Below are 18844 nucleotides of genomic sequence, written 5' to 3' on the forward strand. Positions count from 1 at the left end.
CAATGTGGGGACAATGTCACTTTTCTACCTCTTCTTTTCCTCTCGGGGGATAGAAATGTTTCTTTTTCCACCCATTCTGATTCAAACTCTCCATCCGCTTTCAGACGTCTGTATTGATCTCGTGCTCTGGGGTTATGAATGGTCGATGTGGGGACATTTAGCTCCGTCAACGCTGTTAAAAATTTTCTCCAACCCTCAGGCGTGCGGGTCTGTGGATTTTTGGACCGTTGCATCAGGTGTTTCAGTAAATCGATCATATGAGATCCCTGCACCGGTGTACCGTTTTGAACAAACTCTCCTTTAGAGGTCCACCCCTTATCATTCTCGGATAATTTTTCCATAATGTACTCGGCGTTGTTACGGTCGCGTCGGGGGAGGATTTTCAGAACTTCGATCATCGTGACATCCTTTGACCCCCCGCCAGTATTCCGAGGTTTATCCTCCGGTTTATCCATCGGTTTATCCTCTGGTTTATCCTCAGAGTCATTCCATGGTTCACCCCGCAAATCCTTGTGTAAAGTCAGAGTCATCCTTTTCTCCTCCCGTTGCCCCTGCTTCAACAGGCCGAGATATCTCTGCAGCAGGGTATCGTATATTTTTATTCTTTCATGAGGATTCATTCCGGGTTCGTTTAAGACGGCTCTCATTTTAACATCTAGATCATCCTCCGCCGAGTCTCTGATGGTCGGCTCCGGGCGAGTCAGACGATTTAATTGTTGGGGGGATAGGAGAAACATTTTTTGAGCCTTTTTCATCTTCAACCTTTTCCGCTCAATCCACCGATAAGATTCCCTATAAACGGTACGACGGTGGCCAGTAAGGGTAGAAGAAAACCGCCCGACTGTTTCATCAGAGTCTGGCGTTTGCGTTTCAGTCCAGTCCTTTTATCAGCCAGCAGTCGGATGATTTTCTTTTGTTTTTTAAGATAAGCAAATTGAGACGGTGATAAGGGCACATTACCCTTCAGAATGTTTAAAGCAATTTCACACAGCGTCTGGATAAAGTCTGGTGAGCCGTGACTCAGAATATCTCGACGTTTTTGTGGTGTGGCATGGTACAGAGCTTTTAACATGGGACCGTTCCTCTTTACACGCTTTGACATTATGTTTTTGGCACGTAGACAACGGGCCACTGGTGCGGAAGCACGCCCGACCTCACTCTGTATTGTTCTGGACAGAAAGGTGTCAGGTCGACCAATAAATAGCCATGAGCATCCAAAGTAGCATCCGCAAAACTTTCCAAGAAAAAACTTTTTTGTGCGGGGAACATTTGCTGTGCCAACACGTTAATCTGCAATCTGTCCCGCGGATTCTTAAACAGTATCATATAATTACAGTTTAAGCTAATGGTGCGTGAAAATTTTCCCTGATGAAAAACATTCTGGGTCAGCATCATAACGCTCATATTTCTATGATGTCTATACTGCGTGAAAATTTTAACCACTTCGGGGTGATTTGAGGCTTGAAAAATAACATCGTCCAAAATCACCAAATGGGTCTGATCGTCCGGAAACAAGTTTTCATCTTCAAAGGAATCAGGCAGTCCTTCAACAAATTTTATTTTTTTATTCATCTTTTTTAATTCAGCATACATGGGTTGGAAAGATGTATAAATCCACACAATGTTGTCGGGTACAGAATTCATGACGTGTTCACAATTTTCCAATACACATTTTACAAAAAAAGTCTTTCCGCAACCACTAGGTCCTACAACCAGGCATGAAAAAGGTGTATGAAATCTGGGATCAAAGTCTACTCGTTCCATTTTTTCCATTTCCTCTCTAATACCCGAAAGGTAAAGTTTTCCCGTCGGGAAAGAGACGTCTTTTGTCATACACCACTCGAAACTTTTTTTCGAAAGACGAGTTATTTAAAAGGAACCCCCTTTTATCACGAACAATTTGGTGATGAGGGGTGTAGATCGCACCTGTTTTGTCTTCCTCCAGATAGCCCTCCACCAAATCTTTAACGCTGTCAAAGTTGACCCTCTCACAACACTCGCGGGTTTGAGTGATTCCTTTGGCACGCAGCACAGTTTTTTTACCCTGCAGGGTTTGGTAGGCATAACTCTTTGGACCGGCGGAGACGAATTCGTGAATGCTGTCTCCTCCCAACTCATCCGTCAAATCGCCTAGATAGGACCCCGTCTCCAGAGAAACTTCCCCCTCGTTTACCGTGTAGATTAAACTATCGGTGTCTGTGTAAAGAACTCTCTCTTGCAACCCCTCTAGGTAACCGTACATTTTCAAACGTGCGTAAGCGGTGGTAAAAGCAGCGACAAATACATTATTTGTGTTACCGGGAAGCACCACGCTGTTTTTACTGTATTGCCATTGCACCATAGCAATTTGCTCGTTGAGAAAGGAAAAATATTCAACCTGATATTTTCCTGAAAATACAAAGTCGAAAAATACTTCACTTTTTCTCACCAAGGTGGTCTGAGTTCTATTGCACCTCTCCGCAAACTTTCCCCAAAGGCTGTTTAAACAGAGTTTTGACATTTGTCTCTTGGCAGGGTTGGGTTCGATTTTTTCAGCATCCAGCTGTATTCCCTGATTTTCACGATATTCACGAATGTACTTTTCCCTGCTTTCTGCATCGACGGCTTCTTTGGGATACCCTGAAGCTTCTTGCTTACCCTTTAGGAAAGTTTGAACATAACCCGTAAAAACGGTTTCGCTCCGTTCTTCAAAGTGCCACACCTCCGTAATCTTACCGACTCTGTATCCCAACTGTAAAGCTTTGTTGAATTCGAGCGTGACCCAGACTCCCGTCAATGCCCTTCCTTCCTCATCATGTTCGCAGGGTTCCTGCTGGTTATTGTTTTCTGCGCATGTGCGGCAAAGTGTAAACACTAGTTTACCCTTGACCGTTCTGTAGGGTAGCACAGGGAAATAGAGACCTCGAGGAGGGTGAACAACGGCTCTGACCAGACCGAAATAGTTTCCAACATCGTCAAAATCCGTGTGGATGATGACAGGATGACCCAGGGGGTAAGGAAATGCGCTGTTGACGTACGGGTAGAGAGAGGTGACATCCTCATACAATACACGCTGGTTCTCACCCGCCGTGTGCCTCAAGCAAAAGGCGCTTGTCCTACCTCCATAAAGAGCGTCTCGAGGCATGAGAGGTGCGGGGTAATTGCGTGTTTTGAGAAAGTCTATTACCCTAGGGTTTGATTTTTTCATTTCATTCCACTCGTGCTCTCTGATGACGATGATGTTGACCTTGTGGTCACGCTTTAACGCTTTCATTTTTTTCTCGGTAGCCTTGTGCAACTCCTCGAACGGTGTGTTTGTCAAAGGGCATACAGCACCGGGTTCGAAACACGTCGGGCATCCGTGATAAAAACACCCCTGAAATTCCCAGACGAATGGTTTGCCACCGATTATAGCAAACCCATCCACAAAGTATGCCCCCATCTGTTTTTCGCCTTTGTTTAAAGCATGCTGAATGAAAATACCACGACGATGCGACTCCCATTCTAACCATTGGATGCTGGTGTGTGAGTATTTTTTACACAACCCTCGGTAGTTATCCGGGGAAGGTATGGCTAGAGAACGCGGCTCGAGGAAATTAGTCACAAACACCTTCATGCAGGCCGAGGCTATGGTGATACGGGAGAAGGGGTCAACACCCGTCTCGCTCGTAAACTCGGCTCTAAATTTGATGCAACCCTCACGAAGAACATTGACGTCGTTTTTACAGTAGTGTACCGCTTGTTTTTGAAAATCAAAGACCTCGCTTTTCTCATTTTGATACCACGTCTCAAACTTGGTGCGTTCAACAGGTGTCATGCGTTCTACACCGTAATTGCTGATTGCGGGGTATTTTCCGACATAATTTAAATGTTCCTCCGAACTAAATTTGTGAGGAAAATACCCCTTGGACCAGCAATCACCGAGTCCTAACGCTTTTGGCATAGCGCTAAGCGGCATGGTAAGGAAGGAAAGCGAGTCAATGTATTTTTGCAAAAAATCAGGGTCTTTAAAACAGAGAACTTTACTCCCCTGCATGATAATTAAGGGTGCTATACCCAGCCGTACCATGCCTCTCAGAATCAAGTAACCGTCAAATCCTCTCGAATTGTGGGCTATAAATGTAGATTTAAGATAACGAGGTTTCCTGAAATGATTGAGGAAAACTGTAACACAATCCAGTCCAAAAGCACACCACTCTTCTCCTTGCAGCGTCTTGGTACAGACTAGAAAGGGAATGTGAGTGTGATTGTCATCGACAAACGTCTCAAAATCATAGAATATGATATTATCATTGTGGTTTACTTCACGTGGTTGGGGTTGTATATAGCAAAGATGTCGTGTTTCAGGTGTCTCTGAGTCACTGCGAGGTAGCTCTTCTTTACATATTTGACATTTTAACTTAGGGCACTTGTGTTTAGCGATACCTGTAGCCACAGGTACATCGTAAAATAGGTTGCATTTAAGGCATTTCTTTCGCCGATCGCAGTTGCTGACGAGTTTTTCCATAACCCGGTGTTTTACCCTGTGTCTGAGGAGACATGCAGGAGAACGACACCACATGTTGCAATCCCTGCAAAGCACAGTTTTCCCCTCTATTTTTACACACCCGTTTTGTGTACAGACCAAGCAATAGCCGTCGCATTTGTGTCTGTCGGGTTTGTCGTACCCTTGGTAACAGTAGTGACAAACGTGCGGTTTTGACAAAAAACCTTTAATGTTAATGATACCGCTGTAATGATTCTGAGATAAATACAGATACAACGGATTTTCTGATTTGGGGTAATCCGTCTCGAACCGTGAGAGGGGTCGTTGGCCCTCTTCTCTGTACAGTATGACAATTTTACGACGTACCACTTTTTCAAATTCACGAATATGACTGAAAGTGACGGAAGTCTGTTCGTCTAAGCCCGCTTTTCTCTGTATTTTTTCAGCCTCCGCCACAGCCTGGCTATCTGTAAATTCAGGATGTAATAGACTTGCTAGGCTAATGGCAAAACATAGTTGATTATTCGAGTTTAATGGATTGTAAAGATAACGAGCTTTTTTTCTGCGGATTTCATGTTCCAAAAGGGTTTCGATTTTTCTTCTTACACCACCTCGAGGGTTATGTATCACCTGGACCATCACCTGTATTTCTTCATCGTTCAATATTTCAACGTTTGATTGTACCAACAGATCTAACACATCTTGAAAAGCATTCATCACAGCCCCGGCATCGTTTCGAAATGTAAATGAAGTGTGTTGATTTGCACTTTCACCGGATAACTCCAATTGAATGATATCGTCGGGTCTAGCTTCCTTAGTTACCATCTGTGTCAGCTTTTTAAGGCTCCCCAAGACTCCGCGGTAAAATGTGGCGTAATCTGTTACATCGTTGTTTTGAGGAAAAGTTAAAACGCTGGATGGTTGTATATTGTTGAATGTTTCCCTCCTCAAGACATTTACCCCATCACCCCTCTGGGTCTCATTTGAAATTGATTGGTCAGCCGTTGACGGTTGGTTCTGCATGACCCCCACCACCTCCGAAAAATCCAAACATTCCCCCGAGGGTGTCGCCCCTCCCAACACCTCGTGATGCTGTGTAGAGGCTTGTGTGTTTGTGTTTGAATTTAACACATTAATATCATCTTGCAAAGACGGATCATCGTTTGGTTCCCATTCTATCTGGTTGTTTGGATCTAAATGATGATTACAAACGTCTTCATCTTCTACAATAACTACATCTAATTCAGATGGAACTACACCCATTATATTTCTCTAAAGAAAAAAAAGAAAAAATAATTCGAATGGAACAGATATAACAAACCAGTATGTATCAAATCATGTCTGCCATCTTCATGAGAGTGCGAGCCAGTATACGATAGTACTGTTTCAGCCTTCTTCTGTTTCTATCATGTTTGTCGAGCTGGCGGGCGCATCTACGCTTCCTCCTGCGTTTGTTGCCTGTGGAAAAAAAAAAAAAAAAAAAAAAAAAAAAATTAATATATACCGGCTTTAACCACATGTGGCGCTGTCATCTCCACTCATGCAAGCATAGCCGGAAACAACCGCCCACCTCCGGAATCAGTCCCCGCCCATTCCCCTTAGGCGCGAAATTCATTTGAGCGAAAGACATTGGAATGAGAGGAGCTCTTTAAAGCTCCTGAGAATCTTAAAAAGCTTACAGAAAACGAGAAAAACTTACAGCGGGTGCCTGTTGGACATTCACCGTCGTTTTCGATGATTTCCCCACGGAGCAAGGATTCGATGTCTGGAGTCTTTGGCGCAATCAAGCCTTCTCCTCTGCCTGGAATGGCCGTTGACGGACCCTCCAGCGTTAAGGGAGACCAGTGAGCAAGAGATGTAAACGGAAAATCTGTAAGTAAATATATGTATATATGTATCGTATACCGCATGTTTTTTTTTCTTGTAAAAATGAGAATTATTTGACTCACCAGACTGCGATTGGGTTAAAGGGATCGCGTTGGTCTCTTCCGGCGAATCCTCTATAAAACAAAATAATGAATACACACAATATTAAATAATTCGAAGGTTTAAACACACCTCGATAATCATCTTCCAACTTTGTAAGATCGATCAAACAAAGTTCTTCGTCTTTCACTTCGTCGTCATCGGCTGTTAAAAAAAAAAAGGTATTACATCGTCGTACACGTGCAATGCTTTTAACGTTTAAATGCTTAAACGGAGTTAAACCATTGTCTAATAATGTGGTAAAAACGGAGGTAATGAAATGAATACAGTAAAAAAAAAAAAAATCGGTACTTACACAAAAGGATTGGAGACTCTGTTAGGAGATCCCTTGGTGGTGGGTGAATTTCAACTCGATGTTCGACTGTTTTTAGTTCGAATAAATACTTATTATAGTAACATTAAACAGACGTGTTACAAGGAATGAAAAAAAAAAAAAAAAAAGAAATTACCTTTCATTTTGCAAATCGCGGTTACACTGTGTTCTGCTCTAGTTTCTCCATCTGTTTAAATATGTTTTCGTGAGGTATGGAAGTTGTTTCAGACGATCGTAAACATTTAAACTGTCAAATGGGTGGCCAGTTGCTATTCATACGACATTCTCAAGCTTCCATAAAAACTGAACCCTCCTTTGTACCCCAAACTGACCTGTTGTTTCAGACGATCATAAACATTTAAACTGTCAGATGGGAAGTCAGTAAAAACTGAACCCTGCTTTGTCCCCCAAACTGACCTGTTGTTTCAAACGACCGTAAAGACCAGTTGCTACGTGACACTGTGTTCTGCGATAGTTTTTTCCATCTGTTTAAATATGTTTTCGTGAGGTATGGAAGTTGTTTCAGACGATCGTAAACATTTAAACTGTCAGATGGGTGGTCACATGCTGCTCAGATGACATTGCTTTCTTAAAAAACTGAACCCTGCTTTGTTCCCTCGTCAGGTCTTAACGATGTGTGCGTACGAATGTGTGTGTGTGTGTGTGTGTGTGTGTGTGTGTGTGTGTGTGTGTGTGCGTGTGTGTGCGTGTGTGTGTGTGTGTGTGCGTGTGTGCGTGTGTGTGCGTGTGTGTGTGTGTGTGTGCGTGTCCACCAATAACTTCCCAATCCACGGTAGATAACGATGAAAATATCGAGAAAGGGCTTCCGTCTCTTCTTTCTTTTAGCTGAAATAAGCAGATATCCCCCATTTCGTATCTGAATACAAATCCAAAAGATCCCTCCATCCCTAACCCTTCCAAGTCCCATTTCTCACGCAAAGACTCGGTCGGCGGCATCTGAATACGATTTAGAAACACTCGACTTTTTTGCGGAGCGTCAATGTAAGTTTTATTATTTTTATAAATCGACACAGGCGTTTCACTAATCATGACCGAATCGAACAAAGTCTTTACGCTAACGTATAAAGCTCCAAATAATGACTAAGCCTTACACCGCCCTTTTGTACCCCTCCTCTACGTGTGCGTGTGTGTGTGTGTGTGTGTGCGTGTGTGTGTGTGTGCGTGCGTGTGTGCGTGTGTGTGCGTGTCCACCAAAAACTTCCCAATCCACGGTAGATAACGATGAAAATATCGAGAAAGGGCTTCCGTCTCTTCTTTCTTTTAGCTGAAATAAGCAGATATCACCCATTTCGTATCTGAATACAAATCCAAAAGATCCCTCCATCCCGTACGCTTCCAAGTCCCATTTCTCACGCAAAGATTCGGTCGGCGGCATCTGAATACGATTTAGAAACACTCGACTTTTTTGCAGAGCGTCAATGTAAGTTTTATTATTTTTATAAATCGACACAGGCGTTTCACTAATCATGACCGAATCGAACAAAGTCTTTACGCTAACGTATAAAGCTCCAAATAATGACTAAGCCTTACACCGCCCTTTTGTACCCCTCCTCTGCGTGTGTGTGTGTGTGTGTGTGTGTGTGTGTGTGTGTGTGTGTGTGTGTGAAGTGCGTGCGTGTCCACATCTCCACACGTAACATTCCCAGCCATCAATACATCGAAATCTGGAAGTTGTTTCAAACGATCGTAAACATTTAAACTATCAAATATATGGTCACATGCTGCTCAGATGACATTGCTTTCTTAAAAAAACTGAACCCTCCTTTGTTCCCTGTCAGGTCTTAACTCCACCCTCTTCCTGGTTTAACCACTCCCACCGCAGGTCTTAACTCTGCCCTCTTTCTGTTTAAAACTCCACCCTCTCCCTGGTTTAACCACTCCCACCGCAGGTCTTAACTCCACCCTCTTCCGGGTAAGCCACACCCACTTGACCTTGACATTTGAACCTGACCTTTGACTTTGACCTTTAACCTTGACCCCTCATAAATCATTAACCTTTGAACTTGACCCCTCATAAATCATTGACCTTTGACCTTGAGGGGTCATAAATCATTGATTTATGAGGGGTCATAAATCACTTTTGACTAAAGGTAGGGACTTAAATTCTCTGATGACATCATTCATGAAGTAAACAATGTTAGATTTGGACAAGAGATTAAAAATGTTCTCAGGTACACAAGATGCATTAAAAGCATGTGATTAAACTTAAATATTCCAATTATGTACATGGTTAGAAAATATTACATTTTCATTTTGACAATTTTTATGTTAAATATCAGTAATATACAATATAATGTACGTGTACATTATTGTAACAACTCTGCTAACCCAATCCATAGTTTATTCTGAATAGTTCTGCTTAGTGATTACTAAAACATTCATGTTTTTTTCATGTTACCTTTTAAATCGATTTTTGTCCTCAAAATTCTACATACAATACCCCCTGATGATAATGTGACAATTTTTAGATATTTGTTTTTCAAATATATTATAACTAAAATTGAGTCAGAAATGACATGCACGTACATGTTTTCATCCAGCATGCCTCATTCATCTTTCTCTCCATCCAGGCGAATCTCCCGGTTCCTGCCGCTGATAACCATCCCCACAGCATGATGCTGCCACCACCATGCTTCCCTGTAGGGATGGTATTGGCCCGGTGATGAGTGGTTCCTGGCTTCCCTCCAAACATGACACCTGGCATTCAAAAAGTTTGATCTTTTATCTCATCACACCAGAGAATTTGGTTTTTCATGTTCTGAGAGTCTTTCAGGTGCATTTGGCGACATTTTTTTTAACTAAGAAATGGCTTCAGTCTGGCCACTCTACCATACAGGCCTGATTGGTGCATTGTCCTTCTGGAAGATTCTCCTCTCTCCACAGAAGAACGTTATAGTGACCATGAGGGTTTCCTGGCATTCAACATTTACTTTCAGATTTAAAATTTAGATTTAGATGTGACAAATGCCGCTGACATTTAGATTGAAGATTCACACTCAACATTTAGATTTGCATTTAAGATTTAGACAATTACCTTTACATCTGACAGAGTTGGCATTTAATTTAACTGAAATGTGAGAATTATATCTGCTAGAAAAGTGTGACTGACCTGATCAAGACCACATCGTCTTTGAAGAGCTGCACAAGTTCTACCTGACATTTATCACTTTTTTTGTACTTATCCACAATTGAGGACACACTTGTGTTTAAACAGCGATATTGTGTCTAACTAATTGTAATATTTTAGAGACTTTCGTAGAGTCAGCACTTTTAAAGACAGTAAATGATCTCAGGTTGGTTCTCAAACATGTGTCAGTCTAGATTCTACCAGATCTTAGTCCTGCCTTTGATCCAGTAGATCATTCTTTGAAATACCGTATTTCCTTGAATTGTCGCCGGGGCGCTAATTAATTTAAAACCTCTTCTCACTCCGGCGTTTACCAAAGGCATGCGGTAAAGGCAAGCATGCGCTAATTATTTTAAAACCTCTTCTCACTCCGTCGCTTACCAAAGGCATGCGGTAAATTTAGGCCTGCGCTTATAAATTTGAGTGTGATGTAAGGCTACCATCATGAAAAGCACATTTAATAAAATAAACGTTATTATGGTCTTACCTTTACTTATAAATTAAGTCCATGCGCAGCTCCTTCTGATCAAAAGCATCGATAACTTGTTTATAGAAGTCGTCCTTATCGTTCTTCAGTTTTAAAAGTCTCTCTGTCTCGATGGAGAGCTTCCTCTATTACCTCCTGCTTCGATTGAAAGTCCAGTTTAGAAAACTGTTTTATTTTAGATATGTAATGCCCCCATGTTAAAAGTGCAAGCGAGAGGAAAAAATAAACGATCGCTGCTCACTCTTACTGCTTGTTGTCACTTCTTCTGCAGCCGAGTAGTCGCAAGAAGGATCACTAATGCCCTCTACCACCAGGAGGCGGGAGTCATTTAATGACTCATATTTGACACACGCAGGTACGGTATATTAATAAAACATAGCTGCTTACTGTTCTTTTTAGCATATTCAAAAGCTTGGACCTTAAATCCTACTGAATAGCTCTTAATCTTCTTTCCTTTATGCGATTTCAAATGATTGAAATCAGCCTCCTCCATTTTTAAAATGATGACAGGTGAAGTGTCACTCGTGACGTGACGAGTTTGACCCGGCGGAAATTCTAGGCATATGCTAATTATTTGGCGAAACGAGTTCGACCCGGCGGAAATTGCAGACATGCGCTAATAAAAATATTTTGCGAAACAAGTTTGATCCGGCGGTAATGCTTAGCATGCGCTAATTATTTTGCGAAACGAGTTTGACCCGGCAGTAATTCTAGGCAGGCGCATACTATATACCTGGCGGCAATTCAAGGAAATACGGTAGCCACAAACACCTGCTGGTACTGTTCACAAGTGGTGCACTTCCTATCACTCAGACACAAAATTCAAAGTATGGATACAAGCAAATCACAAATAGTACCTCAAGGAACTATTTTAGTTCCACTTATTCTTTATATACTCATGCTTCCACTTGGTAGTGTCATCAAGAGACATATTAACTTAGTTAAGCTTTTCAAAGACAAATTTTTAATGACATTTGGACACAATGTTGTATATTAATGCACATGCTTGCCTGAAATAAAACCACTAGTCTTGATGTTAGCAAGTCAAAGTTTTGCCCATGCATTTGGACTCCTGCTGTTGCCACCATCACACCTGTGTTTCTTAAACTGGTACTTACTGGCGAACCTTTCGTCACACCCGCTGCAACTCAGCACTTTCTCACCAGTGTGTATTCTCGTGTGCACTTTCAAATCACAGTTTTGTGCAAAACCTTTGCCGCAGAATGAGCATGTAAATGGTTTCTCCCCGGTGTGCATTCTGGCGTGCGCCATCAAATTTCCTTTCTGGGAGAACCTTTTACCGCAAATGGAGCAGGCGAAAGGTTTGTCTCCAGTGTGCGTCCTCATGTGTAATTTCAGATCGCCTTTTTGTACAAAACCTTTAGCACAGACGAGACATTTGAAAGGTTTGTCCCCGGTGTGTGTTTTCATGTGCTTTTTCAAGTCACACTTTTGGACGTAGCCCTTACCACAGAGCGAACATGTAAACGTTTTTTCCCCACTGTGAATACTGGAGTGTTTGACCAAACCTGCTTTCTGTGAGAAATTTTTACTACAAACAGAGCACGTGAATGGTTGGTCTCTGGTGTGTATTTTCATGTGCGCTTTCAAAACGCCACTTTGTACGAAACCTTTGCCACAGACTGAACAGATATAGGGTTTTTCACCGGTGTGTATTTTGGTGTGGGTCATCAAATTTGCTTTTTGGGAGAAGCCTTTACTGCAAATTGGGCACACAAAGGGTTTCTCTCCCGTGTGCGTTCTCAGGTGTATTTTGAGATGACTGGGCTTATTGAAAGGTTTGTGACAGTAAGAACATGTCAAGCATGTGTGACATGACTTATCTTTAGAGTCTTCATCATCATCAGTGTCAGGAGAGTGTGAGGTAGTGTCCTCACTACCTGAGAGTGGAGCTAAGAGCTTGTGGTCTCCATCAGCTTCTGTTGTCATGTGTGGAGTTGGAGGCTCCGCCTCTCCCTTCTCCTCACTTCCGCCTTTGTGGCTCTTCCTCTTTAATGTGCAGGGGCTGTGGCTCATCCTCTTCTTTGTTAACTCTTTCTCTTTAAAGCTAGGGGGCTCTGCTTTCTCCTCTTCTACTTTGATCTGAGGGGCCTGTGAGCCCTCCTCTTCTTTAATTTGGTGGGAACGGTGCTTCTCGTCGTCCCTTTTAAATTCTGGGGTGAGTTCCTCGTCTTTTTCCTTTTTAAAGTGAGAGAATTGTGGCCCGTACTCTCTATTGATATGGCAGTGCTGTGGCTCCTCTTCTGCTTTAATTTGAGGGGTCTGTAGCTCCTCCTCTTCCTTTTTAATGTGGGGTGGGTGTGGCTCTTGCTCCATCCTGGAGTACCACTCCTGCTGCTCAGGGAGAAAATGTTTTTCACAAACGTCTGCAGGACACAAGAAAACAAACAAATGCTTTAGAAAAGTCGGCAGTGGTTCTTAACCTTTTTTCAGTGATGTACCCCCTGTGAACATTTTTTGAATTCAAGTACCCCCTAATGAGAGCAAAGCATTTTTGGTTGAAAAAAGGAGATAAAGAAGTAAAATACAGCACTGTGTCATCAGTTTCTGGCTTATTCAATTGTATAACAGTGCAAAATATTGCTCATTTGTAGTGGTCTTTCTTGAACCATTTTGGAAAAAAAAGATATAAAAATAACTCAAAACTTGTTGAAAAATAAACAAGTCATTCAATTATAAATAAAGATTTCTACACAGAGAAGTGATCATCAACTTAGAGTGGTAATAGAGATCCATCTGGATTCATGAACTTAATTCTAAACATTTCTTCACAAAAAAAAGACATCTTTAACATCAATATGGAACATGTTCACAAAAAATCTAGCTGTCAACACTGAATATTGCATTGTTGTATTTCTTTTCACAGTTTATGAACTTACATTCATATTTTGTTGAAGTATTATTCAATAAATATATTTATAAAGGATTTTAGAATTGTTGATATTTTTCAAATATTTAAAAAAAATCTCACATACCCCTTGGCATACCGTCAAGTACCCCCAGGGGTACGCGTACCCCCATTTGAGAACCACTGAAATACGGTATACAGTACTAGTATAATATCGCGGTACTAATGAATCAAAAACGGTATTATACTCTGTTTGAAAAGTCACATAACGACATTGCTGGTTTTACTAGCAGAGGAGCATATTCGGCAGCGCGCACACACACAGTGTACTCGCAAGCAGACACAATGCGTGGATAGAAAAGGGAGAACGGACGCCTTTGGGCCGAAAAACTGACACTAAAGGTGAAGTTATAACACTGAAAAGCCCTCAGGAAGAGGTGATTTAAGACATGGCTAGCTAACTAGCAGCTAACGTCCATCCGCAGTCGACAGTGTTCTAGCTACTGAGATCGATAGGTTGTGAGTTCAAACCCCGACCGAGTCATACCAAAGACTATAAAAATTTGGAGCCATGACCTCCCTGCTTGGCACGAAGCATCAAGGGTTGGAATTGGGGTTAAATCACCAACATGATTCCTGAGCGCAGCCGCCGCTGCTGCTCACTGCTCCCTTCACCTCCCAGGGGGCGAACAAGGGGATGAGTCAAATGCAGAGGACACATTTCACCACACCCCTTGTGTGTTTGTGACTATCATTGGTACTTTAACTTTAAAGGCCTACTGAAATGAGATTTTCTTATTTAAACAGGGATAGCAGGTCCATTCTATGTGTCATACTTGATCATTTCGCGATATTGCCATATTTTTGCTGAAACGATTTAGTAGAGAACATCCACGATAAAGTTCGCAACTTTTGGTCGCTAATAAAAAAGCCTTGCCTGTACCGGAAGTAGCAGACGATGTGCGCGTGACGTCACTGGTTGTGGAGCTCCTCACATCTGAACATTGTTTACAATCATGGCCACCAGCAGCGAGAGCGATTCGGACCGAGAAAGCGGCGATTTCCCCATTAATTTGAGCGAGGATGAAAGATTCGTGGATGAGGATAGTGAGAGTGAAGGACTAGAAAAAAAAGAAAAAAGGCGAGGGCAGTGGGAGCGATTCATGTTATTAGACACATTTACTAGGATTATTCTGGAAAATCCCTTATCCGCTTATTGTGTTACTAGTGTTTTAGTGAGATTATATAGTCGTACCTGAAAGTTGGAGGGGTGTGGCCACGGGTGTGTTGACCACCAGTGTCTCTGAGGGAAGCCCGGTTTCTCGACGAGGCGAAGCGAAGGCAGCCGGTCGGGCCGGGCTGAGCTTTTTTCCCCCTCCTCGACGGTGGAAGCATCCCACGTTCGGGGGCGGCCGGCCGGAGGAGGCAAGAGAGTCGCAGCTGCCTCTTTGACAGCTGCACGAGGAACGACGCAAGCTCCGCTCATGTCTATGGAAAGAGCCGACTTATTACCACAATTTTCTTACCGAAACCTGCCGGTTGACATGTGGCAGAGAACCATGTTCGCTTGACCGCTCTGTTCCATTGTAAAGGTTCACCTTCGGGAATGTAAACAAAGAAACACCGGGTGTGTTTGTGTTGCTACGGCCGGCGACAATACACCGCTTTACACCAACCGCTTTCTTCTTTATAGTCTCCATTATTAATAGAACAAATTGCAAAAGATTCAGCAACACAGATGTCCGGAAATCTGTGTAATTATGCGATTAAAGCAGACTACTTATAGCTTGAATCGGGCTGGAAGAACATGTCCGCTACAACCGGTGACGTCACGTGCACGCGTCATCATACCGCAGCGTTTTCAACAGGATACTTTGCGGGAAATTTAAAATTGCAATTTAGTAAACTAAACCGGCCGTATCGGCATGTGTTGCAATGTTAAGATTTCATCATTGATTTATAAACTATCAGACTTCGTGGTCGGTAGTAGTGGGTTTCAGTAGGCCTTTAAATCACTAATCCTGGCCTGCATGGTGACAAATAAAGTGAGTTTCTTACATGTGTCTTTATCACTGGAGGACGAGGAATGGTAAAATGGGTTATACTTGTATAGGGCTTTTCTACCTTTTTAAGGAACTCAAAGCGCTTTGACACTATTTCCACGTTCACCCATTCACACACACATTCACACACAGATTGCGGGAGCTGCCATGCAAGGTGCTAACCAGAACCCATCAGGAGCCAGGGTGAAGTGTCTTCTTCAAGGACACAACGGACATGACTAGGATGGTAGAAGGTGGGGATTGAACCAGTAACCCTCAGATTGCTGGCACGGCCACTCTCCCAACTTCGCCACGCCGTCCCCGTAGAATAGCTAAACATGCTTCACTACACACCGTAGGATACAATAGCTCACCGGCGTCCCCACTAACAAAATCTAGCGCGCATTAATGTAAACGAATGCCATGGGTGGATCTACACTTGACATCCACTGCAATGATACCAAGTACTATAGTGTATCAAGTCCATATAACTATGATTACTTTGTTATTTTTTTTATCGAATTGCACTGAGTGGAGCGGATCACCACTCCAAAATGGCGGCTCCGCGTCTCGTCAGCGCCAGTGGGCAGTAGCCTCCATGCTGCATACCCTAATAAGATGTCCATGCTTGCATGTATGGAGGAACCGGAAGTGAAATATATTTGAAGTGTGCAAATAAAAATATTGTTAAAATCCATAGTCAGCTATCTTACTTTCACTTCTTGACAATTTTAGTCCACTCGCTAAAGTTATTCCATGAGATCTTATACGTTAAAGGCCTACTGAAACCCACTACTACCGACCACGCAGTCTGATAGTTTATATATCAATGATGAAATATTAACATTGCAACACATGCCAATACGGCCGGGTTAGTCTACTAAATTTCAATTGTTAATTTTGCGCGAAAACGTCGCGGTATGATGACGTGTGCGCGTGACGTCACAAATGTAGTGGACATTTTGATCCAGCATCGATCCCATCTATAAGGCGTCTGCTTTAATCGCATAATTCCACAGTATTCTGGACGTCTGTGTTGCTGAATCTTTTGCAATTTGTCCAATTAATAACGGAGATGTCAAAGAAGAAAGATGTAGGTGGGAAGCGGTGTATTGTGGCCGCCTTTAGCAACACAAACACAGCCAGTGTTTCATTGTTACATTCCCGAAAGATGACGGTGAAGCTTTACTATGGAACAGAGTGGTCAAGAAAACATGGTTCCCTACCAGATGTCAACCGGCAGGTTTCGGTGAGAAAATGGTGGTATTAAGTCGGCTCTTACCGTAGTTATGAGAGGAGAGCTTGCGCCGTGCCTCCTGCAGCTGCGGACTCTCTTGCCTCCTCCCACCGGCCGCCCCCGACCGTCGGATGCTTACACCGTGGAGGGGGGGGGGGGGGGGGGGGGGGGGGGGATTACTCTCAGCCCGGATGCCTTGCCTCGTCGAGAAACGTGGCTTCCATCGAAGACACTGGCGGTCACCACACCCCTCCGACTTTCAGGTACGACCATATAATCTCACTAAAACACTAGTAACACAATAAGCAGATAATTGATTTTCCAGAATTATCCTAGTAAATGTGTGTAATAACATCTGAATCGCTCCCACTGCCCTCGTCATTTTTTTTCTAGTCCTTCACTCTCAATTTCCTCATCCATGAATCTTTAATTCTCGCTCAAATTAATGGAGAAATTGTCGCTTTCTCGGCCTGAATCGCTCTCGCTGCTGGTGGCCATGATTGTAAACAATGTTCAGATGTGAGGAGCTCCACAACCCGTGACATCACGCGCACATCATCTGCTACTTCCGGTACAGGCAAAGCTTTTTTATTAGCGACCAAAAGTTGCGAACTTTATCGTGGATGTTCTCTACTAAATCCTTTCAGCAAAAATATGGCAATATCGTGAAATGATCAAGTATGACACATAGAATGGACCTGCTATCCCTGTTTAATATAGAAAATCTCATTTCAGGAGGCCTTTAATGATGAAATAAGAAGTTCGTACATATCATGTTCAGATTGCAGGTCGTCTGTTATGTCCTGGCAGAGTTCCCGTAGCATGTGCGCACACACGTTGTGCACAATAATAAAGCGAGCTTCGACGCAAGCAGAGTACATTATATTTGTAATATTTGTACATTATATGTTTTTTTACAGGACCTTCGTATTGTGAGGCAGACGCACTAAGGACTTTCGTATTGTGAGGCAAACACACTAACCCCTCTGCCACCGTGAAGCCCCTGATGGATGTCAATGAATTAAATGTAGGGGTAAGTGAGACCTACATAGGACATGAAACAAAAACCTCTATGTAGGTCTCACTTAGACCTACATTTAATTCATTGACATCCATCACGGTGGAAGAGGGGTTAGTGTGTTTGCCTCACAATACGAAAGTCCTGCAGTCCTGGGTTCAAACCCAGGCTTGGGATCTTTCTGTGTGGAGTTTGCATGTTCTCCCCGTGAATGCGTGGGTTCCCTCCGGGTACTCCGGCTTCCTCCCACTTCCAAAGACATGCACCTGGGGATAGGTTGATTGGCAACACTAAATTGGCCCTAGTGTGTGAATGTGAGTGTGAATGTTGCCTGTCTATCTGTGTTGGCCCTGCGATGAGATAGCGACTTGTCCAGGGTGTACACCCCCTTCCGCCCGATTGTAGCTGAGATAGGCGCCAGCGCCCCCCCCCCCCCCCCCCCGCGGCCCCAAAAGGGAATAAGCGGTAGAAATGGATGGATGGATGTTTTTTTACAGTAAAAATGAGAGAGTAGGAAGTAAACAAACCTGCTCTGTTTCTGTTTAGCGATGTTTGTTAAAAACTTCCGCGTCTCATTGTCAGCAGCTAGCCAGCTAAGCTAACTAACAAGCTAACCTAGCTTTCGACGCTTCAAAATGAACTGAGACGCGTCGAGTTCATTCCAACGCGAGTAATCGATAACGTGTAGTTTGTGAAGGTATAAACAAAATAAAGACAATGCAGGAATTACTGCGAACTTAACACTGATATGTTCGGCGTCTCTCCAGGAGTAGTCGGCCTATCAGAAGACTGATCAATACGCGCATGTGCAAAGACTACATACCTCTTTTTTGTGTTTTATAGCGTCCAGCTTAATGGTACATTACTGCCACCTTCCGCTCCGGAGTGTAGGTCATACATTACAATCTAATCCCCACTGCACAACAACTTGAAACAATATTTATAAATAAAAATAATTAGTTTCAACATTAACATCTTATAAATTGATTAACGTGGACCCCTGCTCAAACAAGTTGAACAACTTATTGGGGTGTTACCATTTAGTGGTCAATTGTAAGGAATATGTACTGTACTGTGCAATCTACTAATAACAGTTTCAATCAATCAGTTATATATTACCAGGATAGTCAACTGTATTTCTGCCATTCGCTCATGTTTTTTTATGTATCTATATTTTTATCAATTATTTTCCAAAAATACCACCAGCCAAAACATATAACAAACAGAGGAAAAACCAAACACACAAGACAAAGCAAATAAAACCAAACAAAACAAAACA

General features: G+C 42.7%; 1 protein-coding gene across 5 annotated transcripts; it reads right to left on the minus strand.

Moving 5' to 3' along the window:
- Positions 1-1550: 1550 nt before the first annotated feature.
- LOC133555150 (zinc finger protein OZF-like) lies at positions 1551-18471 on the minus strand. Of its 5 annotated transcripts, XM_061904694.1 has the most exons (9): positions 18308-18471; positions 12301-12786; positions 9312-9482; positions 6901-6951; positions 6747-6812; positions 6524-6595; positions 6415-6465; positions 6165-6335; positions 1551-5923 (listed from the first exon to the last, which is right to left on the minus strand). In XM_061904694.1, the coding sequence occupies exons 1-9, from the start codon at positions 18369-18371 to the stop codon at positions 5796-5798; spliced, it is 1260 nt and encodes a 419-aa protein (XP_061760678.1). In that variant the 5' UTR covers positions 18372-18471; the 3' UTR covers positions 1551-5795. The 5 variants fall into 5 exon arrangements, with proteins under 5 accessions (XP_061760678.1, XP_061760686.1, XP_061760696.1 ...); XM_061904702.1 differs by lacking the exon at positions 6901-6951 and having other exon boundaries at positions 18308-18465; XM_061904712.1 differs by lacking the exons at positions 6747-6812; positions 6901-6951 and having other exon boundaries at positions 18308-18460.
- Between the last annotated feature and the right edge of the window lie 373 nt (positions 18472-18844).

The sequence above is a fragment of the Nerophis ophidion genome, linkage group LG01, assembly GCF_033978795.1.
Source record: "Nerophis ophidion isolate RoL-2023_Sa linkage group LG01, RoL_Noph_v1.0, whole genome shotgun sequence".
NCBI classification, from domain to species: Eukaryota; Metazoa; Chordata; class Actinopteri; order Syngnathiformes; family Syngnathidae; genus Nerophis; species Nerophis ophidion.

What these genes read in the sequence shown, in the direction of transcription:
- LOC133555150 (XM_061904675.1), bottom strand. Translation starts at nt 18,371, where the DNA reads ATGCGCGTATTGATCAGTCTTCTGATAGGCCGACTACTCCTGGAGAGA. An exon ending in GAGACGCCGAACATATCAGT is followed by an intron (nt 12,787 to 18,307) that starts GTTAAGTTCGCA and finishes TGTGTCCTGCAG; the next exon opens with ACGTTTGTGAAAAACATTTT.